The 26,188-nt window shown below is 40.1% G+C and overlaps 1 protein-coding gene across 4 annotated transcripts; it reads left to right on the top strand.

The window, feature by feature from the left end:
• Nucleotides 1–24: 24 nt before the first annotated feature.
• Nucleotides 25–25,383, top strand: HEATR3 (HEAT repeat containing 3). 4 transcript variants are annotated; one of them, XM_072871872.1, is made up of 16 exons: nucleotides 511–695; nucleotides 2,247–2,419; nucleotides 3,221–3,308; nucleotides 4,274–4,386; nucleotides 6,192–6,301; nucleotides 7,075–7,215; nucleotides 7,995–8,278; nucleotides 8,949–9,039; nucleotides 12,078–12,235; nucleotides 13,261–13,343; nucleotides 13,600–13,736; nucleotides 16,198–16,286; nucleotides 17,095–17,238; nucleotides 17,341–17,517; nucleotides 18,452–18,595; nucleotides 23,711–25,383. In XM_072871872.1, exons 1-15 carry the CDS (start codon nucleotides 576–578, stop codon nucleotides 18,569–18,571), a joined length of 2,028 nt encoding a protein of 675 aa, XP_072727973.1. In that variant the 5' UTR covers nucleotides 511–575; the 3' UTR covers nucleotides 18,572–18,595; nucleotides 23,711–25,383. The 4 variants fall into 4 exon arrangements, with proteins under 4 accessions (XP_072727975.1, XP_072727973.1, XP_072727972.1 ...); XM_072871874.1 differs by lacking the exon at nucleotides 511–695 and adding an exon at nucleotides 25–126 and having other exon boundaries at nucleotides 18,452–25,383; XM_072871871.1 differs by having other exon boundaries at nucleotides 18,452–25,383.
• Nucleotides 25,384–26,188: the final 805 nt, after the last annotated feature.

Raw genomic sequence — 26,188 nt, 5'->3', positions numbered from 1 at the left:
AGCTGAAGTCTGTAACTCATACCAGACCAACATTTCCTATACTTGATGTGGTCTTACAGTCTAAGATACTGACACCAGACAGAGAGTCCTTCCAGGTTTCCACCCTACAGGTCAATCCTGCCTTCTGTAAGTGCTGTTAGAGGAAATCGTTTCATTCAACATTTACCTCGTTTGAGTTTTTGACCTGGGGGAACATCCCCAGTAGACATGTCCTCGAACACTCGCGGGGATACGGCTGATGCCTGGGTTACCGGGCTGCCGGGCAAGCTACGCCCGTTTCGCTCAGCACAGGCGGCGTTTCGCTGACCTTGCTGGCGGTGCGTGCCCGGTCGGTGAGCCGGGCTGCCTGCGTGCCGAGGGTGGCGTTGCCGCTCCGCCGTATCCGTAATTAGAAAAGCCGTCACCGCGCAGTAAGCAGGCCTGCGGCGGGGAGGGCTGCTGCGGAGCGCGGGCGAGGGCGCCCGCCGGGCGGAGGGTGGGGCTGGCGGCGGGGCCGGGGCGCGGCCGGGCCTGCGCCTGCGCGGGGGCGCACACGTGGGTGCGCCGGCGCCGAGCGGCGCGGCGGCCGCGGAGCCATGGGGAAGAGCCGGGCGCGGCGGTTCCGCAGGGTCCCCTTCTCCCCCGCCGGCCCCGAGCAGCGCCGCGACGGGGAGGGCGGCCCCGAGGAAGAGCCGGCCGCGGAGCTGCTGGAGAAGGTGCGGGCGAGAAGCGGGGGCGGCCGCTGGGAGGGGGAGGGGGAGGGCGGGCTCGGCGCGACCCCCGCTCGACCCCCACTCGGGAGCGGAGCAGCCCCGGCAGCCGCGGCCCGGCCCGGCGAGGGGCTGTGCCCGCCTCTGCGCGGGGGGTGGGGCGAGGTCTCGGCCCTCCCCGGCGGTGTCAGGCGAGGGACCGGGTGTGGTGCCGCCCGCCCTCGGGCGCGGGAAGGAGCCGTCCGCCGCCGCTGCGTCGCTTCTCCGGCGTCACGGCTGCGCCCGCAGGCGGCTCGGCAGGGAGGGGCGGCGGCGGTCCTGCCCCAGGCGGGCCGGCAGCTGCTGCTGCTGCTGCTGCTCTCCCCTCGTTCCCGGACCCGGCACCCCGACCGGGCTCTCCTTCTCCTTCCCCTTCCTGACCGGTTCAGAGGGGCTGGGGCAGGGCGGGAGGCCGCTCTGTGCCCCTCGTCCCAGGACGCGCTTTGAAGCAGTTCTTGCAGTGCTTGAGTCCAGTCTACCCGACTGGAGAGTTTTCCTACAGGTAGCCAGGCTGACGAGTCCAAGATCCACACGTAAGAAATAACTGATAGAAAATGCTGAAGAAGACTGGGTTTGGCCACTTGTTGGCCACATTCCTGGTTTTGGTTTAAGTGTTACAGGTGAAAACTAGTTTAAACCTCCTCCTGCGCATGTGACTTCAGAATCAGAAGTAAAAATCTGTTTTCCTTTAAATAAATAAATCCCCTTTGTTCACTTCACATAACTGAACTCATTGAACAAATCACTGCTTGGTTATTCTTCTGGACTAACCTATTTAGTCTTAAAAGAGAGTAAAAAAGCCTATATAAATGCACAGGTGAGGATGAACTGAGAGACCTCTGTCAGTTTCAATGAGGCAGGATCTGATGTACCACTCTTTTCGACTCTGCTCTTCAGCAGATATTTATCTCTTCTGTTTGGTTTTCAATGAACTCCAGGACCTTCCAGGATAGGCACTTCTGCTCTTTTATTATTTTTATGGTTTTTAATTCTTACATCTCACCTAAACCTCTGTTACAGCGCAAGTCAGTGTCGTCTTGTGGACGTAGAGAATGCTTGCTCCTTGTCTTTAAGCAGATGTTTTTCGTCTAAATGCTATCATGTTTTTCATTTTTTTTGATTCTTCAGTTTTTCTTTATGGTGGATATGTTATGTCTGTTATACTTCCTTGATGGTATTTTTCCCCCCACTTTTGTCCATTTTTTTTTAAAGATGGTAATCGAAAGTAGATGAGGTCTCGCCAGTGCCAGCTAGTGTCAAATCTGTGTCTGAATTATGGCTCTCTTGTTAAATACCCAGAATAGTATTTATCTAGTCATATAGTTAACACACATAACCCAGGCAAAGATTTATAAACTTCCATGGAAGTTAAAAGGTCTTAATTCCATTCAGGAGCAGTAACACAGGAACTACAGTGCTGGGCCTGCAAATCAAAAGGCAGATCAGTCTTTTCACTCAATAAAAACTTCCAGGTACCTTTTTTCTCCTGCCTAATCTGCCTTCTCTCTGTCTGCCCAGCTGCAGCATCCAAGTGCTGAAGTGAGAGAGTATGCCTGTGCCAGTATTTCCAAGCTGTTGCAGCAGAAGCATGTAATCCCAGCCTTTCTGCAGAGAGATGTTGTCCGGTGTTTAGGACCATTGTTGATGGATCACAGTTTAGCTGTTCGTGAGACAGCTGCAGGTGCTCTCCGGTAAGCAATTGTTAGTATTCAGTTAGAATGAGGTACTCCTGGCATGGTAAAGAAAAGAAGGGGGTTTTTGCTGTTAAAAGCCAAGCCGTGAACTTGAATGCCAGTGCCTCTTGCTTCAACTCCGTTTTGAGTAAGTATGCCTACGTCAGTCAAAGTCTCCAAGAGAGGGGCTTTTCTTGCTCCAACAGGCTGCCATGAGACTTTAATGTCAGGAGCTGGGTTTAAGTTAGTTACTAGCATTTTATCTATTCCCAGTGGAATGTGCTGCTTTCCATCCTTATGTTAAGAAAAAAAAAATCAACAGTAGTATGAAGAAATACAGAGAACTTGAATACTATTTGTATGGCATTTTGTGTCTTGATAACACTGTAGCAGCGGTGGGTTAGGTAGAGAGTGCACACAGCTGGCTTTTTGAGAAACTTGTAAATATTGAACAGCATCATTTTGAGTTGGTATTCTGTGCTCAGACCTACAGCTTGCTTTATTTGTACAAAAATGTAATGCTAATACTTGTTAAAATTCATGTTGTATCTTACAGTAATACCTGACAGAAGTAATGTTTTAGTACAGATAAGCTCTCTAGTTACGCTAGACAAGTAAGTGAAAATGATTTTTTTTCCCCTAACACCAAAGTTACTCTTTTATGTTAGGAAGGTAGAAGGCTAAAGTTACTGATGAAGCAGATTGATTTTAAAACAAAGAGCACCATAACCTTTAGAGAAGAATACCGAATGCATGGGTGTTTTGAAACATTCCTGGAAAGTACTGTATCTGATCCAAAGCATTTGTTTTTTTTCCCAGAAATCTGAGTGCTTGTGGAGGATTTGAAGTCTGTGATGACATGGTGACAAAAGACATCATGACACCCCTTGTTGCACTTCTGAAAGAGGTGTGTTTATTTTTATGCTGATTTTAAAACTGATCTAGCCATTGAATTATCCCATTTTCAAAAATAGTTCATTTTTTATAGCTATTATCAAGAGAAGATACTTGAAAGATCTTTTAAAAGAACGTTTCAGTAGGCTTAGTAGTAAAAAAATTATTCTAGAGATTTCAAACCACTTGCTGCTGCCTCCTGACCTGCTAACTTGGGTCTGTGGTGAGGTTTGCTGCCTAGGATGATTTTTGCATAAACAGTCTGGATATTTTGGGTCTTGAACGTCAGTCAAGACAAGTCTATTCTGTCAGTCAAGATCCAGATCCAACATTTATGTTGCAACATTATTCTAGTGAGGTTTTTTTGGTAAACAATTTTGTCTAAATTAAAGCTTGGATTTACAGTTCGGTAGTTACTGCTATTGTAGAATAATTTGTACTGAATACCTATTCTTTGTTTGGTCCAGGTGTTGCAGTGCAGTTTGGAAATTGCATTTAATTCTGTCCCCTGCTGTCTTTGTATGAGCAGCCTTGAGCAATACCATCGTTTTCTGTATGTTTCTTCCCCATTTTAAAATATGGGTAATAGCATTATTGTAAAGCACAGCAAGGTATTAGCTGAATTAATCTCTGTGATTAGAAAGAACTGTTGAAAGTTGCATACAGACTGTATTAGCAAGAAACAGCATTTCAGGTTCTAAAATTGCTAAGTATTTCTTTATTTAAAAAAAGCTTCTGAAGACTACTGAATGCAAAGCAAGTACTGTAAGAGTCTTTCTACAAGAGAAAAAAAAATTATCAATGATTCAATTCTGTTGTGGCCCAGTTTTCATAGCGAATAGGAAACTAGTCAGGTTTTCTGGTAATAAACAGCTTCATGAGAGATCTCTCCATTCACTCTGCTGCTAATGTTTTAAGTTTTTGCTTTTCTCGTTGGCTTGTTTGTTTCCCAACCCTGGTTCTCTTGTTTGGTTGTAGTGTAGCACTGGACTAGATGCTAACCAGCTGTCTCCAAAAAAATGCAGAGAGATGAACAAAAATTATATTGAAGACATAGCCAATGAGGCTATTAATTTGCTGTGGAATGTATGGTAAGTGCTGGCCTTTTAGAAGAGCTAAATTAAATTGTTTCTGAAAAAGAGCATGGTAATTGAGGCAGAAAGGAAATGACTGTCCTTGCATGGGAAGATATGTTCAGTTGCTGATTCTGATTTCTGATTGTGTTGCTCCTATGTGTGCCTTGCTTAATAAATGGCAAGCCCTCATCTGATCTGAAATACAAGTTTATCTTCTACCATAAATTATTTTTGTAAGTAAAGGATTCTAAAAGCGCACAAAGTTGGTCATTAGATTTAGGAGAGTGACAATTTTTTTTTCTATTGGTTGTTCATCCTAAGTTCTGGTATTGTTTTCTGAACGTGTTCTGTCATAGTCTCCTGTACAGTTTGGGTTGTGGGGTCTTGCATGCAGTTCCTCTAGATCTTTATCGTGGTACAGGAGATGGAGAAAATTAAATTCTGACCAGTGGACTCCAGTGCTCTGGGAATATGAAGAATTTTTGTACTACGTCCTCCCTCTGCGGGTCATCCTAAAAGCTGATATTAAATGTTTGGACAAACTGTCCCTTAGTGACTGAGGCATGATATAAATCTACTTAATTATGTGAGAAAGAATGTGAATTGATCAGTTAGTAGTTTGCATTGGAAACACCAGGTAAAGGAATCAAAATGGCAATACTATTAATACAGAAATGGCTATAAACATTGAAGCAATACAAACTTGCTCTGAAAGTTGTCCTTGAATTTTGCGTTGTTTCTCTTCGTTTTATAACAGCTCCATGTCATTACACACTTTGGTCCATACAGAATTTTGTTTTGTACTGTACAGTGTTTCAGCGGAGCTGCCTCTCTGTCTGTCTGTATGGTGTGGTTGCTGGCTTGGGGCCTTATTTGTAAATTGGGTGGGGTTTTTTTTACGGATTGGAATCTAGAACAGTACAGAAACTGCTTGCTCAGCACCTTACACAGAATACATGACCCTTTGTAACTCTGACAACAATGTTTTGTGTTCGTTTTTTTAATTGGTTTTGTAGACATAAGTGCTTTGGAACAGGAACTGTAATCACTAAGTGTGCTATAAATCACTTCTGTATTTCGAACTTTGTGGCAATGACTGTGAACTGCTGATTTCACTGCTAAGTTTGGTACTGATAAAATTGGGGCTGGCATTGATGCTGAGACATAATACGTTCAAAAGTAAATTTTTGAAGACCTTTGTAGCTAGTTAGGTCCCATGCTTTTTTAGTTTGAATTTGTCTTGTATCGATATAGTAGTTTAAAAATGGGAATAGCTGCGAAAACGTGAAGAAACACAAATCCCACTGTTAGATAATTAAAAGAAATGTCACATTTAGCATTGATTTAGCATGCGTTTCTGAATGTTAAGAGCAGTCATTTTCTGGAGTAAGCAAATATTGGTGTGAGAGGCAACAGCCTGCTCTGTTGTCAGTGGGTTTGTGGATGAAGTCTTCCATGGCTGCAGGAAGCCCTAGGCTGGCTCGTAGCCTGCAGCTGTAAGCTGCCTTTCACGCTCTGGCTGGCTCTGTCCGCATGAGACTGTACTTAGGCTCCCAAATAAACTGCTGAATGCTGTGTGTGAGGAAGCAGCTGGCAGAAGCCAGCTTTCCTCAAAGGTGTCCAGGGTATTGCAGCTTCTCTTTCTCCATTTTATACAGAGTTGATCATAAACTCAATAACGAAGGATAGCTCTTTGACTAATGTTTAATTCTTAGGTAGGTTTTTAAAATGTGAGTAATAGTGAGTACATGTTACTTAAAATGTTGTTACAGTAATTTTTTCCTGGGAAAAGTGTTTTATTAATCTTTTTTATGCATTAGTGAATGCAACAATACTGCAGTATCCATATTCAATAAAGAAGGATGTCTGGAGGCTGTGTTACATTACATGAAGAAATTTTCCACGAATGTGGATCTGGCTATTTCAGTAGGTAAGTGGTAAAAAGAGAAGATAAGGATTTAAAGACATTTTTTTTTTCTTACGTATTTTCAGTGTTACATATGAATGTAACACTGGTGTCACATCCGTTGCATAATGCACCTGCCTTAGTGTTACTTAAACTTTACACTGAATATAAGACTTTAAATTCCTTCCTGAACAGCACATCATTCAGAAGTTGACATCTGTTGTGCTTGTTTTCAGTCCAAAGGAGAATGGCTTATTGGTGGTTACATGGGAGGAAAAATTTTGTGGAAAGAAAGCTCGAGACGGAGGCTGTGTTTTTCATTTTGTTTTCTGGTTTTGGTAACGGTTTAATTTGTAGAGCAAAGGATATAGTCCATGCGGAAAACCCCCAAACAACTCCTATCACTTTCAACGTGTTTTTATTAGTAGTAGTGTTATTATAGTCTTATAATGGTCTTACAAGTGTATGTGCTCGCAACATTTTTTGGTGTTCTCCCTAGTCAGTATACAATGGAGAAATTGAATTTTGAGGGGCTGAAATTAATACGGCTAGTCCCAGGTCTGATGTGGTACTGTCTTCACCTGTTTTATGTACAGGTTTGCCAGAGAATGTCTTGTAATCTAAAACACAGTTTGTGCAGGACAGTGTCGTACCATTACAACATGATGCTGCATGAAATGTTTTTTCCTGTGTCTGTTTCATTACTCCAGCTTTCAGGAAGATAACGCTTTCTCATTAGGAGGGTGAAAGCTACTATTGGGTTTGTTAATTATCTTTGCTGCTGTTGTTTGCTGCAGCAAACTGCTTGCAGGCAGTGACGGAAGATAATCCAGATCTTCTTTCTTCATTCAATGCTTCTGCACAGCAAGTATTGGAAACGGTGATGCTGAGTCCAGAGAGCACAATGAAGCATATCCTTCTGAGAACTCTGATAGCAGGTACAATGCTTGAGGGTGTTCATTGCTTGTGAGAGAGAGCACGGCAGGTAAAGGAGGGTGGGAAGGACAGAAGGCTTAGTCTTCTCTGCTATAGTCTGGACATCTGATCGTCAAAGCCTGTATAGATGGTTCATGAGGTTATTTGTGCCTCTTGGGATTGTGTTTTGGAGTAACCAAATATTTGCAACTAGTTGTTTTAAAACTGTCTTAAATGCTTGATTCTGAATTCAGTACCTGCTCAGTGTGATAACCCATTTTAACTGTTCATTTGGTTTTCAACAGTGAAATGAGTCAATAATAAGTAGTACAGGAATTGTTTTGATCTTAATAGACATAGGTTTTTACCTCAGATTCTCTACTTTGCACTCTTCTTTCCACCTCAAGTGCTCAACCATGGTGATTTTTGATACTGGAGTGTAATAAATTAGTTTAATTTTGAGAATCCTTAGAAAATGGTTATCTCATGTGGATTTGTTATCACAGGTAAAAAGTGTCGCCAAGATTGCTCTGCATAAGTATGCTGTGTATCCTTTACATGCTGAAATTTACTTAAGCTTAAGATGTGGGCAAACATAGTTATTGCAGATTAGTATATGAAATGCTAAACAGAAAAAAAATACAAGTCTGTAGAGAAAAGACTTGAATATTCATACTGAAATATAAGCATTGAGTATTTTAACTAGTGGAGGCTGTGTCCTTACAAATTATTACAGAGCTGTTACAGAGCTGGGAATTGAGTATTTTAACGGATTTTTATATTTCAACTATCTCATGTTTAGGCACTATCTGGAATATCAAGGATACCATTCCACCAGGCAGCCTGGGAGGCATGGTTAATGCAATCCTGAAGATTTTTTCAGAATCATTAGCAATAGATGCTGGTGAAACAATTATTCATATGAATGAAGCTGAAAAAAACAGGTTAAAACTCGCTGCAGAGGCAGAAACTGAGGAAAACATGAGTGATGTTATAGACAACTGTGTTTTGAGTGAAGATGATGACATGGAAGAAATACCAAAAGGAAAAGTCAGAAGAGAAAATGACATTTCAGACCTACTTCCAGTAAGTGTGGCTGGCTGGCTCGCTCTCAGAGAACTTAGTGCATTTGGCTGAGCATCTGACTGGTCTTGACTGAACATTAGCCAGAGTAGCTACCTACTAGTGTTACTAATCCTAACTCCCAAATGGCTTGACTATTTTAGGTAAAACTTCAAAGCTGAGCATGGAGAATTTCAGCTCAACTTGTTCAAATGTGAGCAAGTTGTATGGCACATCAGGAAAGCACATTTCCATTTTTTTCCTCTAGTGGAAGGTATAGGCTTACCTGACACTTTGTAGCTACTGCAGGAAGTTCTGATCTCTGTGTAAGGCAAGTGAGAGTTCTAATGGTTGTAACCATTCAGTTGTGAGTGGAGATGACACCGAGGTTAATGAATGCATTCACTATTGCTTATGTGAAATGAATAACAGAAATCTTTTCTGTTAAAACTTTAGTGCAGGTGGTGTTTCTTAAAGGTAAAATTTGTTCTGAAGCATCCAGCAGAAAGATGATAGGTTTTGTTTGCCTCTTGGGTTTTTTTGCCTTTGCCTTTTTTTTTTTTTTTTTTTAAATGGGGAGGGATAAGAAGAGGAGATGGCTGGCTTGTATTTTTAACTGACAGCCTGGGTCCTTTAAGTTGCACTGAAATGTTGTTTTAGAAAATTAAATTTGGTTCATATTTTTCTTTTTTAGACTGATAAGTGGGAACTGAAAGAAGTGACAGCTTTACTGATGGCTCAGCAGACTGCTCTTGAAATCATTGTTAATATGTGCTGCAGTGAAGGTTTGTAGGAATCTCTTTCATTGCAAGTGTTGCGGTGCATTTTTTTTCTGGGATAGGTCATGTTTAGTTTACTGTTTGGTGATCTTAGCTTTTAAGGGTGAGTGCACATAGACTTGTTGTCCCTGATACCCTCATCTAGGGGGCAGATTGGATTGTAATTTCTATGACTAATTTAAGTGTTTTTTTCATCATTTAAATAATTTCTATTGTTTACATATTTTTTGCATGATACTACATGTGCCAGCATTTAAGAACAAACAAAAAAGCAGTTGTGCTGAAGAGATATTTCCTAAAAAGTATTACAGCAAATTCTTTGTTCAGTTAGAGCATGGTGTGAGTGTTCATCTGATACAGTATGGGTGTGAATCCTATTGCAGGACTGGGGCATCAGTTTTTTTAAAGCAGATAAATCTTCCAGTTTTGATACTACAAGTGTTGCAAAAGAAGGAGGAGAGACAGCTTTTGCATGCAAATCTGGCAGCAGTGCAGATTTAGGCTGTTCAGAGTTCCACCTTTATGAGGTTTTTTGGAGGAGAAAGAAAGGCTGTTACTCTGGGGGAGTAGGAAATAGATATTCTGTATCGTCTATGAGCTCTGATAGTCAGTTTTGATAGCTTTTCGCCAAATCTTCAGGAAAACAAATAAATGATTCTCAGATTCTGTTTAAAAAAAACAAACAAACCCTCCAAAACCTGAAAATTGTAATTGCTAGTACAGTTCGTGAGCCTGATGCAAAAATAATTGTGTAGGAGATAACTTTCTAAGTAAATCTTTCAGGTTCTAATAAAATCCGCAGTAATACCCAGATATTCCCAATGGTGATTTTTTTTTTTCTCTTACAGCGCAAGGAAATTCTGCACCTAGTATATGAAGCTCATTGCATAACTGCATTTCTCATCTAATGAGCTGTAATTCATAAGCTCTCCCCTTTAATTGGAAAATCTCTTGTGGATAAGCTGCATATTCTGCCATTCACTCAGTGTAATGTAAGGCTGATTGTGTTGTATTTCACTACAGTACTTTACCCATTCATGGGCAGACAGAAACATAGTCTGTAGAAATTAAGAGGAATCCAGAGGCAGCTGTTCATTTAATTTTCAAATTATTTGAGGGCTAAAATAGCTGTAGCCATTATGCTGAGTTCATAGAAACACTCAGCTTGCCACAGAACTGAGGGAAACAACCAGGCTGGCAAGAGACATGTTTTACTGAATGCTGGCCGGTGTTTGGAAGAAGCAGAGTGCTCTCCTCTTAATGGGGACACAGGAAGGAATCCAGGAGACTCCAGCATTGCTGTCCAGTCTGTAGTTTGTAGGTTACCAGCGCTAGTTAAGATGAGATTGCCATTGGAAATGCTTCTGTATTTCCAAGAACGTTACAAAAAACCTGATCTTAGTTATGGGCTTATGTTCCAGAGTCCAGTTCCTGCTCTGCCCTGGTCACTCACTGTGAATATATGATGACTGTTGTCTTTGTTGTTGCTGAATTGCATGGTTAGCTCATATAGTTATAATTTAATTTTCAAAGGAGGTTTTTGTTTTCTTTGCTTTGTAAAGATGCAGATGAGATTTTTTTTAGAAGAGGCAAGAGACTAACTGAAAGGGGAGGTCTGCTTTGTTTTCATGCTTGTTGCTACTGTGGGTTAGTAAAGCATAAAAGACAACCGTTTTCTCATGCAAATGCTATTAACACTAGCATATTATGGCTGTAGAATGAATTGGATATTACCATAAGCAAAAGAAGATGCCCATGTGATCAAGTTGCCACAGCCTGATGAGTTACTTTGCATCAGATAAACAGTAATCATCACCTTCAAATAAATTCTTAAGCTCCTGCATAGTGCAGGTGAAATGCATTCATTTAGACCTTTATTGCTGTATTTTAAGTGAATGAATTTACCGTTTGCCACAGAAAAAGTGCATGGCTGTTACCGTAGTTACTACAGTACCTGGATCTCATGTGAATCTGTGTTGTCAGAGAAAATTACTTGAGGGTGAATATGATATTTTTTCATCACAGTAGTTAAATATCCTGACCTATGTACATAGGCAGAGCTTTCACCTGTCAGTAAGGAGGATCGGTCCAACCTGTAGACTTAGGACTTGCGTAAACACCAGTGTCACACCAGTTAAAATGTAACCAGGCTTAAAACAACTTTAGATAAACCAGTGTAAACCCTGTGGCAGTAGATATATCAGTTTAAATATAAATGATGGACTTAGCTTGTGCTTGTCAGGCCAAGTCCACCTTAAGCCATGGATGGACAGATTATTCACTTTACAGTAGCTGTGCCCATTGGTAACACTGCCTCAGCCCCTCTCACAATGTCTGCCCTTACAGATCTACTAGTAGAGTAAATCATGTAAGTATAAACCTAGTTCAGGTTTATAGCTATAAACCTAGTTTAATTTACTGAAAATATGTTGCCTGAAATGGCTAACAGAGATTAGCTGGCCTGCTTTGGCTTGTTTTGCTGTCGTCATTTCCTTTCAACTGGCCTTGCTGTGGAGACATTAACATCTTCATCCAGCTGAGTTACTGCCCAGTAAGAGGACATCTGCCTGTGGCTTCAGTATTGCCAGAGAAAACAGTTGCCTTAAACTGATTGCAGTTAGTAAACAAGTTAAGTTAAACTGCTTATTTGCATGCTTGAATTTACCTCAAAAAGTAAAATGGTACAATCCAAGTTAAAATCCTAGTAAATGCTTTATGAAATTTCTTCTATACCTTTTTTGATATCTTTAAGTGAGCATAGTTAATATCAGAGAATGAAGTACCCGTGTATGAAGAAGCTCTCATAAGAATACTTGTTGCCTGAGTGAATATAAAATGAACAGTTTTTTTAAAATAAAACAATTTAAACAAAAGTAGTATGTTATTTAGAACTGTGGCTTAATGGCACTTGGTTTGTGTGGACCTCGTTAGAGCCCAAGAGCTTAAAGACTTCTAAACCAAGAGCTGGAGCCAAGTTTAATTGAGAAATAGGATACCTATTGCATGAGTGATGTTACATTTACAAGTCTGTCTTCTGTTCTCAGATCCCTCTGATGATGAATGGGAAGAACTGTCCAGCAGTGATGAAAGTGACTTGTTTATGGAAAACTCATATAATGAGGGGGGTGGGCTGCTAATGTCACCCCTGTGCCTCTCTGATGAGGTTAACTCCGCGTTTCTGAACAACCTCATTCCAAAGAAGGTATTGTCTTTTATTTCCAACACATGGTACAGTCTTTCCCTTGTGCCTGATTTGTATCCCAGGTTAGGCAAACAAATTATCCCAATCCATCTGGAGAAAAAGGAATATTTTTTTAAATCAGTTTAGCTTCACTTTTTTTGGCCTAAAGGTGGAGCATCATCACGTGAGCTATCTCGACCTAAATAATTTTTTCATGTAAGTGGGAATAGAAGGTTCATGTGTTTCAGAAATCTGGTACTGCCTTTTTTTTTTTTTTAAGTTTGGCTTCTCCAAAATACAAAGGTTATTCCTTGATTTGGACATGAAAAAGATTACCTGCAAAAAGAAAGGAAATTTTGAGTAGAAGCATGACTGCCAGATTTCCATATTGGCTAAGTGAGGTGTAAGTAGCGTATGTGAATGGCAACAGTCAGCACTGAAAAAGTGTGAGTTCCTCTTTCCCCCTGTTTTACACATAGTGTCTGAAGTATAATATTTGACACTGACAGGAATTCAGATGTTCTTGTTTCAGAGTTTTGCTCATTCTTATTTGGGGTTGTACAGATTAAGTTCGTCATTTGAATCAGTTATTATGCTAGTTCAGCAGCGTGGTAGAATTCTGACCCAAGATGTCAAGGTGCGAGATGATTCAAGGCTTTTTGTACTTAATAGCAAGCAGTCTAAGTTTCATGGCAACATCTTTTAGACTTGCAGCTATCTGAAAATTCTGTAGTGGAATCTGTAAGAAGAAAGATCCAAATAAAAAAGAGTAGCAGAGACCTAGAAAATCACCTTTTGTTCAGTACAGTTGGATACTTAAAATATGCTATGCTAAACCCAGTGTATAATTGCACCATTTGAGTGAGGAAGATTCTGGCATTTTTAGCAGGTGAGACACTTGCTACCTGGAAAGCTTTGAAATATGTAGTTTGAAGTATCTTTTTGACATGAAGCTAAAATTTCAGTCTTCCCCTCAAACACACCTAAAAAAAAAAAGGAAAAAAAAAAAAGCTTTATTGCTAAACCTTTCTTTTTCCCCTCCCCAGATTCTTGAAAAAACCGCTTTTCCGAACAGTGTTGCTCTAGACATCTGTATGCACAATCCGTCTTGGAAACCATTAATTAAAAAGTAGGAATTTCATTGTCTCTTACTATTTTTCATGTATATTCAGTTGTTTTAGAACTCTTAGAAGGATTGCCCATCTTTGGGTTGCTTTTAAGATCTGGACAATGGCAGATCTGATACGTGATTTTGAATAAAGAGATACAAATGTTTGTGTAAGCTGCACACCAGATCACAACCTTATTTAATTCAAGATCATTCTTTGTATTTTGACATCTGTTTTCAAAGAGATCTGCTAAGTGCATTTTTTTGTTTGTTTCAGACTGAATGCAGTGCAATGTAGAGCTTTAACATGTCTTCATAGCATTTTGTTAGTGTCAGATGTGGATTGTCTTGGAGGAGCTTCAGCACTTCAGTCCCTTGCACAGCATCTCTCGCAGCTAGTCTTTTCTAAAACGGGTAAGATGTAAAGGGGGCTTGCTGACCTATTTAATATAGATATAAGGTAGCCATGTTCATTGTTAAGTTTTAATGCCATTTTATTACTAATTTTATCGCTTTGGTCTTTCAAAATAAGGATACTGAATGTTGGAAATGTGCTGACAAAACAGTGTATCCTGATAAGATGTGTTTATCCAAATTGCATCTTGAGCAAGTATGCTCCTAATGCAAGAATATGCTTTACGTCTGTGTGTGTGCACACAGAAGGTCACTAAGTTAGTGGATGAATCGTGCCTTGCTGTGAGACCAGAACTGTTTGCTTGGGCATATTTGTGATTATAGCAGTTTTTCATCAATGAGACAAGCCATGAAGAAGATGGGACATTTTCATTTTAAATGTGCAAACTAGCCTAAATGGACATGTGAAAAAAAGGGTACCTAGCATAGTCTTTCACATAATTTTTTCTAGGAATCTTATGAAATTATGGCAAAGGTGGTTGTTGCAAAAATCTGGAGAATGTACATCCTTATTACAGTAGGAAAGAAAGCAGCTGCCTTGTCTCCAGGATATGCTTTATGCATATGATTGCATACCTTTATTGAAAATATATTTGTAATAAGAAAATGTGCAAAGTTTTTATGACTAAATATTAAAGCTACTTAACTTCCTGTTATGGTGGTGGTGGTTCAATTTCAATGGAGAAGGCAATAAATTTCATTTTTCTAAAAACACTATTTTAGAATATCAGATATATCCTGGTAGACGCTATAATGTATTCACTGTAGTTCCTCCAAGGCACATTATTTCATAGAGATACTGTGATGGTTTCCCCATAGATCTGCTAGTATCAGTATCATTGGATGGTCTAGCATAGATACGCAGCAGTTAGCATTTCCAGCTACCTCCTGTAATCTTGTACATCAGATCAGCATCATTTCAATAATACTGTTGGACCATTTACCCTATGATCTCTCTGTTACTGACACTAGAGAAGCTGAACTGAGATTAAAAAAAAAAAGAGAGAGAAAAAAAAGAAAAAAAAATTAGTTCCAAGCTGATGATCTGGTTCCCTGACAGGCTGCTTCGTTCAGACTATTCTGATAATCTGTTTTTGTTTCAAGGTCAGTGATGATGGCTTTTCAAAAAATAAGAGATATTCTTAGAGGCTGGAAAAGCCTGCCAATTCTCAAAATTGTCAGAAAACATTTTTCCTAAGACAGATCTGTTGAAGTCTAGCATATGCATGGCTTTGTCATTTCTTGTCTCTTAGAAGCTTGAGAAGCTCAGTTTTCTTCCCTTCCTTCAAGCATCTTCATTTGTAGCCACAAATGCAATGTGTGTAGTTCTTATTTGCTGTAGTGTACAGTATGACACTGCATTAATGCTTGAAAATGCATCTGCCTGCAAAACACACTTTTTTCTCAATGTCATTAAAAGCATGTGATCAGTCTATGGGAACATTATTACTGACAGTGTAGTGCTTGAAAAACTAAAATGCAGGAAATGAAAATAAATATGAAGACTATGCAAGGAAGTTCACATAAAATATTTGTCTCATGCTTGAAGAGCAGGACTTGCAAGATTTCAGGGTCTACATGTTATGCTTCGCAATAGTCAGAAAGTTCTTAGATGAAACTGGAGAAGTGGCTAGCTGAAGACAGAGGGTGCTAATAAATTAGTTTAATGGCCCATGTCCGTTTTCGTTAACATGCTATTTTTTTAATAGTGAAACGCTATGTAATGGAAACTGCCAGATAGAGTTGATAACATACCAACATGTGGTTAGAAGGAATTCTGTGGTTTACAGGGTGAAAAAGGGGCATAAAGATCTAGTTGCTTACATAGGAAAGGAGGAGATACGCATGAAATAATCAAGAGTTTCTGCATCTGGAGTAGTCCAGAAAATAAGAACACATTAGAGGAAAATGCAGAACGTGTATTGAAGATGATGGCTGGTATTGATGAATTTGTAGTTAAACAAGAATAATGCACTGTTTGAATTGTACATTTCTGAAAGGTTATTAAACCACGGGGAAACATGCTCTTTATATGATTTGGAAAGAGTCCAGTGTTCTGGGTGTCTAAAAAGCCTCCTTAGAAGACAGAAGAAAGGAGTTAAAGTACGCAGTCAGCTTCTGTAGTTTTCTCAGTTCCTGTATTATGGCCTCCATGTGATACCAGGTCTCAAGCTTCTGTTCTGATGGTGGTGGTTTGTACCATATGTTAGGTCACACAAGTGACTTAACCAGGGATGTGCCTGAAAATGAGGACCAACCGTGGTCTAACCTCCAGATGCAGTTAATACTGAGTTCAAACAAATCACTATAGTTACAATCTACAAAGACCAGTCTCTGAAAATCGAGCTCTTCCTGTTTGTGGTAGTACCTGGAGGAACGATTAAGAAATTTGTATTTCTTTGCTTCTTGTATCCTTCATCTTCCTGTTTAACTTCTGGCTCTGGATTCAATTCTTCTACAGAACTCCCTACAGACACAGAATTCCTGGAAGCTATAACCAGTGCTTTGAGGGCTCTCTTACAAACAATGGCATCAAAGAACATCTCCCAGGTAAAAGCTTTCAAACTCAAATGCTGTGGTAGGCTCAAATTCATGTGAGATTGTGCTGGAAAGTTTTTGAAACAAAACCATTTAAATGAAGTGCTAAATTTCAGCAACTGTGAACACTGAAAGAACAGATTTAATAGCATTCACTCTGTATTTTTCATGGACCTTACAGGAATACTTCTTTATGTATCTCCTTCTTCACATGTAAACAGATGAAAGGTATTTCAAAACCAAAATAGGAATAAGCAACAGGTAGTATCTTTAAGAGATGGATATAATGACAAGCATTTAGTAAATTAGCACCTAGAAACGTTGATTCTTTATTTTCTGATGTCATCTAGTTGAAGCTGGTTGTTCTTCTAGAATATTGGCTGGACATGAATTAGTGAGCTAAATATAGGAATGAAGCATAACAGTTTGTTATATAAGATGTAATACTAGATGGTCTGCTGGTCCTTTCTGGCTTTAAACTGAAAAATGAGCTTCTATACTATAAGTTGTAATGAGTTGGAAATAGCTATTGAGCTAGGTAAATTTGTAAAAATCCCTTTGGACTCAGAACTTTTTCCTTCAGCTTCATGACAGCCTTGGTTATGTTCTGGAAGAAGCACCTTAAGCTGAAAGGGAGAGTTTAACTGTTTTCTTGCTGATTACATTTTCAGAATTCATGTAGTTTTCATAATACAGGACTCTGTTATAAATTTGCCTGTGTTCTGTAAAAGCAAATGATCTAAATGTCATGTTTGATAATTTCCATGAAAATGTAAATGTGTGGGGTCTTTTTTTTTGTTTTTTCCCCCTTGCTAAACAGTGTATGACTCCTGAGCAGCTGTTGGCTTTATGTGAAGCTAGTATTCACAGCAGCAATGCCAGTGTTAGAGTGAATGTAGTGAGCATCCTTGGAATTTCTGGCAGCGTCCTGGCAAAAGGGCAAGATACAGCTGAAACACTAAAGGTGAAAAAGCAAACTTTGCATTGCAAACCTAAAACAGTTTTGATACTTCTTTCGATTTCCTTAAGCACTGCTGGAAAAATAACTTTTTCTCTCTTATTTCAGATGATTGGAAAATTTCTTCTTGAGGTTGCTATGAAGGAATCTTCTCTTGTGGTAGCAGGGGAAGCCTTGGATGCACTTTTTGATGTATTTGCAGATGGTAAAGAAGCAGAAAAGGCAGCGGTACAGATCAAGTTGCTTCCAGCACTGAAAGAATTTCAGCCAGTGTTCAAAATGAGGGTAGGCATCAAATGCAGCCAGCTCAGGGTCTCAACACACAATGTGGGTTAAAGCTTTGAGATTTGGGCTGCTAGAAGAGTTAATTAAACAGGAATGTATGGCTTTACAAGATGACCAAAAAAAAAAGAAAACACATAATTGAATTCCTGATATTCCGCTTTAGAGGAAAGCAAATACACTTGCCTTGCAGTTCATGGAACCATCAAGGTAACAGCGCAGCATTGTGTTGCAACATCTGCATTACACCATCAGCATTATTGATGTCCAAATCACTGTATTGTTCTGAAACCCTTGTAAAAAAAAAAATCTTGCAGATGTCTCTGGAGGAGAACAGCTAAATTGGTAAGGGAGAAGTCCCTTCTGAAGTTACACTGACATCTTCTGTTTTTAACTTGCTGTAATTGCAGGTGGACATTTTTGTTCTGTTGTTGGTTAATTAAAATATATCATGTATTCTGTATTTTCAAGAACCACAAGGCCAAAATTCTAAACTGTAATTTTAAGTACATCCCTGTCTTAAATAGAGAATGACCTTCAATATGTTGTTTCTTTAGTCACATGAAGCGTGAGGAGTGACTTTCATAGTCTTAAAGCTAAGCACTATACACACAAAATACATACCTGACAGTGCTATAGTTGTTTGGTTAGTGAGATGTGCAAGGTCTTTCATATAAAAGCTACAGAAAATAAGTGTATGTTTCAGAATTTTGAGTGAAATAGCATGCCAATAGTAGTCTAGTTTTAGGCAGAGATGTATTATAGTAAATTAACTTGCAGAAACAATTGCTAGCGACACATGTGAACATGTTGGAGTTCTCAAAAGGCATGGATAGCCTGCCTTGATAGAAGACGTATATACAATTACTATAAACTTTAGGTGATCTAATAGGAGAAACTTCTCCATTGCTAAAGTATGTATTTTTTGGTTTTACAGATGCGAAAAGAAGGCAAAGGACAATATAGTACAGATCAACTGTGTGTTCTTGACAATGTGAAGATGAATTTGAGAAGATTCATTGCATATCAGGAGACACTAGGGAAAACCCCAACTTGAAACATCGAGGAACTTTAAACTAAGGTTTCCCTTACTGAATGTTTTCCAAAAATATAACTGTTTTGAACTTCTAAAATTTATTGAGCAGAGCAGTTTCACTTTCATGTTAATACTGCGTTTTTTTATGTTCAGTATTTTTATACTTCTGGGTTGATGCAATATGAAAGTCACAGTGTAAAAAAACATAACATACTTTGAGATTAAGTGTTAGCAGTGATAAAAATGTGTTCTTGCAGTCCTGAGGTCTGCACATAGCACCACTGTCATTGTTTAGAAATCCTCACATATCCTGGTGGAAAACTATAATTGCATGGAAAAGTAATTTAGAGAATATTCTTGGTTATGTGCCAGATCACAAAAAAAAATTTAAAAGCTCAAGGTATTTTTCAGGGAATCGAGCAGCGGCAGAACGTTCATATTTGCTATTTGCTCTTACCTATTTCTAGAATTGCACAGGCACTTATGGCAAGCTTCCCAAGAGAAGTGTGTGATAAGTGTGTAGATTACTGTCAGCACTTGGATCTGTTACTTCATGACGTTCATCAAAGAGAAAACTGTTTCGATTCATTTATGATAAACTCAGTACGATAGCTTTTTGCTGTGGAAATCAGTGTAAGAGGATCCTACGCTTATACGCAGCTCCCTGTTTTTACTTTATTTTGATTGGTATTTCTGAAAATCAAGTCTCCTGATTTACTTTCTTCCTTGTAATTCTACATCAGGATGAATTTGAATTCAGGGAAGTAGTAAATCTAATTAAAAGTATTTTTTTAAATACTGTGGTATTATCTAAAATAACTTTATAATGGCTTAAAATATCTTTTTCAAATATTTGTGATAGAGATTTTTAAGCTGTAAAATACAGAAACTATTTTCAAAAAATATCACTGATTCATGAAGATTGAATGTGATCTTCTATATATGAAAAGCTTTGGTTGTGTTTCTGTGAATGAGATCCTCTCATACACATTTTTTTTAAGGGAAAAACCCCACAACCAAACACAAAAGCATTTTGTTATGCTGATTTTTGAAACGAGAGTTTTTCCCCCCCTCTTCTCTTAACATGCTGCCTTAGCACAGGCATCTGGCTTTTGGCAAGATTTTGCCCCTGGTGTTAGGCATGGAACTACAAAGACCAAATTTGCTCGGTTTGTTAGATTTCAGTCTCTTAGATTGGAAAGCAGGCTCAGGAACTGGCCAGATAACTTGCAAATGACTGACTTTATGAAATTCTGATATATGGTATTTTGTCAAATGCAAGAGAAATGAAAAATTAGTTTAAGCAGCTATACTGCCTGAAGTCCTGTTACTGCTATTGATTTATAGGAGTTGGATGAAATGTGTGATGTGATGCAGTGCCTGCTAATCAAATGAGTGGGGGATTGGGAAGGCTCAAGGGCCTGGAGAAGTCCAGGAGAAGTCCTGAGGAGCACAGAGCGGTTGAAAGGTTATCCTGGGATTTGGCAGGGGCAGGCAGTGAAGAGGGCTGGAGTGTAACAGGTGAAGAAAGAGTAGCTAGGTGGATTACAGCATAAGACTGCACAGTGTGTGGATTTTAATCCCAGTGTTGTGCCTGGTAACAGGCATTAATATTTGTTTGGAGCACTTAAAAAGACTTTCACACAGAAAGTTCTGCTGTCATTTTCTGGGTGCTACACTGAATTGCAGGATGATCTAGGTTGAAAAGGATTTCTGGAGGTCTCTTAGTCCAGCCCCTTGCTCAAAGCAGAACTTACTTTGGAGTCAGATAGGCTGTGCTAGGCCTTGAGCATCTCCAAGGATGGAAATCCCACAACTCTGGATAAGCTTTTTCCAGTGCTTGACTGCCCTCACTGTGAACACTTTTTTTTCTTTTTCCCTTGCACCTAGTAGGACTTCCCCCTGCTGCAAAATGTGCCCCTTGTCCTTTGACTGCACACCACCAAGAAGAGTCTGCCTCCATCTCCTCTTACAACCCCCATTTGGTAGTTGTAAAGAAAACAACAATTATATTCCCCTCTTCTCCAGGCCGAATAAAACCAGCTCCCTCAGCCCATCCTTGTACCTCGTGTGCTCTAGCCCTCTAACCATCTTGGTGGCCTTCTGCTTGACCTGCCCTACTGTGTCTTATACTGAGGGGCCCAAAACTGGACACAGTATTCCAGATGTGATCTCATGAGTGCTGATCTCATGAGAAGGGAAGTAGTCGCTTTTTTTGACCTGCTGGCCATGCTCCTGCTAATGCAGTCCATTATTTGTTAGCCTTCATCACTGCAAGGGTGCACTGCTGACTTCAACTTACTGTCCACCAGGACCCTTAGGTCCTTCTCTACAAAGCTGCTCTTCGGTCATTCAGTCTACAGCCTGCTCTATTTTATGGGATTACTCTGTCCGAAGTGTAGGACTTTGCATTTTACATAAGTGTAGCAGTCAGAATCTGGTTCCTGGGGACTGTTGAACAATTCAGTGTGTTATTTTTTGTTTAGTGATTTATTTTTTTTAAGTTACTAATGAGAAGGAACATTTCATCTTCAAATATGAATCTGAAAGTTGCAGATAAATATATAGAAGATAGGACATCCACTAGAAAACCTTTTTTTTTTAATAAAAGCTATCAGACCCTGGTTTTTTCCTTCAAGGGAAAAGACAGACTGTCATTTAGATCTTAAACTATTCCAGCAGTATGAGTGCATGACTTTTTTTTTTTTTTTTGCTATGCACTAATCAGTTGAATGTCTTAAAAAAAAAAAAAAGTCATTTGTGTCATAATAAGATAGGTGTGTAGTATGAACCATATCACTTGCAGAAGTATATGATTTTTAGTGCTTAAAATACTTGCTTCTATCTTCTGGTACACATGCCATTTCTAGCTAATAGCTGAAAGAGAAATAAGGACATGCAAAGGCATTTTGGTTTCTTGTGAGTTTGTAGTATAACATACAAAACCTAAAATAATCCCTTCACCTTCGTTTCATGAGGAGACTGGAGCACTTTAGTGGGCCTGTGTGGCTGAGGGCATGAAACACTGACAAGCTGGTGGCTCTGTCTCCATCTCACCAGATACGTTTGGGTTGATAGAGGGGTAAGCTGTAGCTCTTGGGAGGTGTTTTTGTTGTTTTAACCTCTTAGCTAATACTAATGAAGCTTTTATATGTGATAGTTCCTAACATCCTATGTTGTAAGATCTTTGCCAAAGTCCATTGCCCTTACCAGTGGCCCATAGCAAAATGGAGCCCTCATCTTCCTTTGGGGTTTCTATATTATAGTTATCTAATAATAATTAGCCAACTGCGTATTTTGATGTCCATACTTTTATATCTCTGAATGAGAAAATCTTACTCTATCACCTGCCTAGCTACCAGTTTAGTGTAATTTGCTCTTGGTGTCTAATGAAGGGTTTGTGACTGAATGAGAGGTAATAATTTTGTATGTTAATTTAGAAAGCATGTTCTGCTTGTAAGGGGCAAGATAGAAGTTAATAGGAAAAGCATGGAAGACTTTTGAAGACTTTTGTCTATGGAAGACGAGGCAAGTTATCAGTGATTTAAAGAAGTGTCAGATTGGGGCCTAAATCCAGAAGAGATTTGTAAGTACAGAAGAGCTAAGCTGGAAGATTGGGACTGTAAAAGTTGCTTGGACACAGTTAAAGAAAATTAAGGCAGCAGCAGAAGTGATGATGTGGTGCAAATTAAATGTTTTGGGGGCTCTTTTGGCACTGTTTTATTTAAATAGGCTTAGGGTAAGCTTGAGACAAAGACAAGATCCTTGGCAGCCTATAAAGGCAAAGGCAGATCTTGAAGATACTTTGAGGGTGGCAGAAATTGGACTGATCTAGACAGTGTGCAGAATAAGTAAATAGATGCTAAATAGATGTAAGTGATCTTCATCAGTTCATGTAATCACACAGATAAGACTGGTATCAAAACAGGTATCTGAAACTGAATTTATTTGCTTATCCTGGTCCCTAGGGCATCATCTGTCTGTGCTTCAATTAAAAAACTGCAATCCTTTGAAAGTATGGATTGCTTCTTTATTTGTCTCCCTGTCTGGCACCTAGCACAACAGAATCTGGCTCTGGGTTGAGATTTTATACCAAAATAGGTGCTGAATTTAAGTCGGTCTATGGTATTGAGTGAAGAGCATAAAGAGGGCTGTGTGCTCCCCGCCCTGTTCAGAAGCAGTAGGACTGGTGGCATTTGCTGCTGCTTTGGCCTCTCTGCAGCCTGCAAAATGTTGAATCCCCAACTGTGTAGATAAGGAGTTATCATTGCTGTGTGGTTTTATTTTTGCTCTCTGTGAAAAGAAACAAGTGGCAAGACTTAAATAAGCATTTGTTGTGAAGTACTTTTTATATATCATGCCTTGACATTCAGAAGATGGCTGTATATGACATTGTAGTCAATCGTTTAACTATTTGGGGTTTGTGGTGTGTGTTGAAGGTATTTTTTTGTACAGTATGGGTTTTTTTAAAGATGGTTGTCTTAGAGGAACAAGAATAACTTTAACCAGTACTCCTTGGCTTGGTTTTACATTTGTATTTTGAGAGAAAATATTTAAAAAATCAGAGCACAGTAAAATTACAAAATGAGAACTGTGTCAGAGAACAAATTAATTTAAAATCCGTTTGTAGTTTAAGTATTATAAATGAAATGCATATCTTGTGGAATATTAACATAAAACAACCAACCAAAAATGCACATAAACTCAAGTTCTGTTTCCTTAGTAATTTGCAGTAAAAGCATTCCCAGAGGATTGGATAGGAACGTCTAGCCTTACATTTACTGTTGCAAATTCCAATTCAGGCAATGGTACTGGCAATTGAAAATCATGTAATTGTTCCTTTCTGGCAAAGATGAACTGAGCAAACAATCTAAATATAGTTTGCACTGGACATACTGTTAAGGTATATAACATTAAGATAATTGGCCAAAACTGAAAACTCTGACAGTCACAGCAGATTAAGGAACTTGACATTTTTCCACAAGGGCTGAAACATGGTGAGCCTTTCTGTTTGAAGAAGCTTTTACTTGAGTGGTGGGGTGTTTTTGTCCAATTTCCAAATAAATTCAAACCGTTAACTTTTGTACCTTCTGGGAAAAATAGCATGCATTTAAATCAGTTCACTCTAATTTCATTTTGTTTCTGTATTATTTTCATAAGTTCCTTGTTTCTGTGAGAGGCATTTCGTCAGACATAATTCAGTGACCACATAAAAACATAGGTTGAGACTTGCACACAAAGGATATGGTAAGATGCTTTTTTTTCTTTCAAATCTGGGTGTCAGGATCTCCTTGCATTACTGTTATATTAAGGGCTTAAATCAAAATGCTTGTGAACTGAAATAAGATACCATTGTAATAATCTGTACTGTGTTACAACGGCTGTGGCTGCTACGTGGTCTCAACACAATGGAGGGTGCTGATGCAGCCCTGGGGTTGCAAGGCGCTCACATAAATACTTATACCACTCTTAAAGATGCGTTGGGATTTGAGTATACCTTCTACTGGTTTTGTGTTCCTTTTTTGACAAGAATCCCAGCGAGGATTCTTTTTTTTTTTTTCTTTCTCCTCTGATGTGAATTTTTATTTGAACTTTTGAGGAGAATTGCCTTGGCCTCTTTCCTCTTCCCCACCCCTTGATGGAGTGAAAGGCACTTCCAGAATTTAACTGAAGAATGGCTGATTCAGCTAGAAAATGCATGATGTTTCTAAATAACCTTTTCTGAGAAGTTCTCTTTTTAGTAAGTAAAAGAGTTAAAGTTCAAAGTCATGATTAAAAAAATCACTTTGACCATATTCAAGTGGGGGGAGTTGATGGTTGGGAAGGGTGCGGGTGCCTTTTTTTTTTTTTTTTTTTTTTTAATACCCCATAGATACCTCAAAGGCTTTAGATTAGGGAGTGTATCACACCACCCATGTTGTCCTGGCTTTATTTGCTTGGGACTAGAGTTGCTACTGAGGAATCCTGTAAATTAATAAACCCCAGTACTACAACAAAACTTGGTTACATTTATGTTCTATTAGTGTACAACAAAATTGTTTTTTTCAGAATTAGCTTTTTTAAAAAAAAGTTATTTTTTCTGTTTCTGTTATCTCCTTAAGGACAACATGAAATCCTTTATTAGACTTACACTCACTTTTCTGTGTTGTGTTTAAAAAAAAAAAAGTTTATGAATGGAAACCTTTTTATTTGCATCTTTGATGTAAGAGGAACATCAGGCTAGTCATTTTCTAGTTACCTTTTTCTGGTATTTTTATAATTCTCAGAATAATTGAAGAATTTGGGTTTTGGAAAATAGGGTTATTCAGGGCGGTATTTCTCCAATTCCAAGCTGTGCTTAAGTCCCACCAGCTTCCACTTGGCTTTTGATGGTAGTTTTAGGTACAGATCCTAATTCTTAAAGCAATTAAGTCTGTCAACTCAAAAAACAAATTTCACCCTACAGCTTCTTGCTGTAGTTGGGTTTCTCTTGGACAATGCACGTCAGACACCGTGTGACAGAACAGAGGAGGGCTGGGGACAAAATGCCCTGCTCTGGGATGATGGGGAGAAGCCAGAACTTTAGTCTTTGGTTGTCATCAGGAAGTGGTGCTAAGACGACGACTTTGCAAACTGTCCACCTCATGGAATATTTGGAACTGAAATGGAGCTTTTTAATTCCAAAACCTTCACCTCCATCTTGTTAAATACTCTCCCATGCAATTCAGAAACTATGGGAAGCACCAGGCCCTCCATGCAGTATGCTGGAAACTTTCTAGCTGATATTAAAGGCGTTTTAAGGCTGTAGTATGAAAACACTAAAAATAAAACTGAATCTGACCAGAACTTGTACTATTAAATGTTGCTGTTTGCTGTGTTGTGTATGTAATGTGTTTTTCCATCTGCAGAAGTGTTGGCTGTACAAGTATGGCACCTAGGCTATCTTTTCCCCTCCTTTGGAGCTGAATGAAAGGCAGGAAGACCTAGAAGTATCTGTAACCATCTCAAAAAGAGTTTTAGGGGAGTGCAGTGGCAGCTGACGGCGTACGAGAAGGGTAACGCGACCCCAGAAGACGCCGTGTACCGCACAGCGCTGGTACTGGTACGCCCGACGCCCTTATCTAATGTACACATGCACTAGCCTTACGGGTTGACAGAAGCAGCTCCCCCCAAAGCGGGGCCGTACCCTGCGGCTGCTCAGGCGCCCTCCCCGCCGCCCCAGCCGGGGCCTCCCCCGCCGGCGGTGCTGCCCCCTGCTGCCCGCCGGGGCCTCCGCCTGCGGCCCCCGGCCGCTCCTGGCTGCACCTGCAGCTGGGGGAGCCGGGACGAGAGTTCGTTCCCCGAGCGCGGCCCCTCCCTGCCGCTGCCCCGCACCCCTGCAGCGCGGGGCCGGCGGGCTCCGCCGGCGGGTTTCCCTGCAGCCTGCCCCGCGCCTGCGGGCCGGGCCGCCCCGCGACCTGGACGGTTCCGCCGTGAGAGGAGCCGCCGCTCTGGCCCGAGAGCCGCCGGGGCTCCGCTCCCCGGCGCCCCGGCACGGCGGCAGAGGCGCCAGGGAAGCCCGGGCTCGGGGCGGCGGGAGCCGGGCCGGGGGAGAGGCCGGGGCCCGCCAGGGGCGCCGCCTGGCCGGGCCGGCCGCCGCCGCCCCCCTTTATTGCGCGC

The sequence above is a fragment of the Ciconia boyciana genome, chromosome 9 (assembly GCF_034638445.1).
Source record: "Ciconia boyciana chromosome 9, ASM3463844v1, whole genome shotgun sequence".
Taxonomy (NCBI): Eukaryota; Metazoa; Chordata; class Aves; order Ciconiiformes; family Ciconiidae; genus Ciconia; species Ciconia boyciana.
The sequence above is the reverse complement of the archived record's forward strand: the minus strand, read 5'-3'. Positions and strand labels throughout refer to the sequence as shown.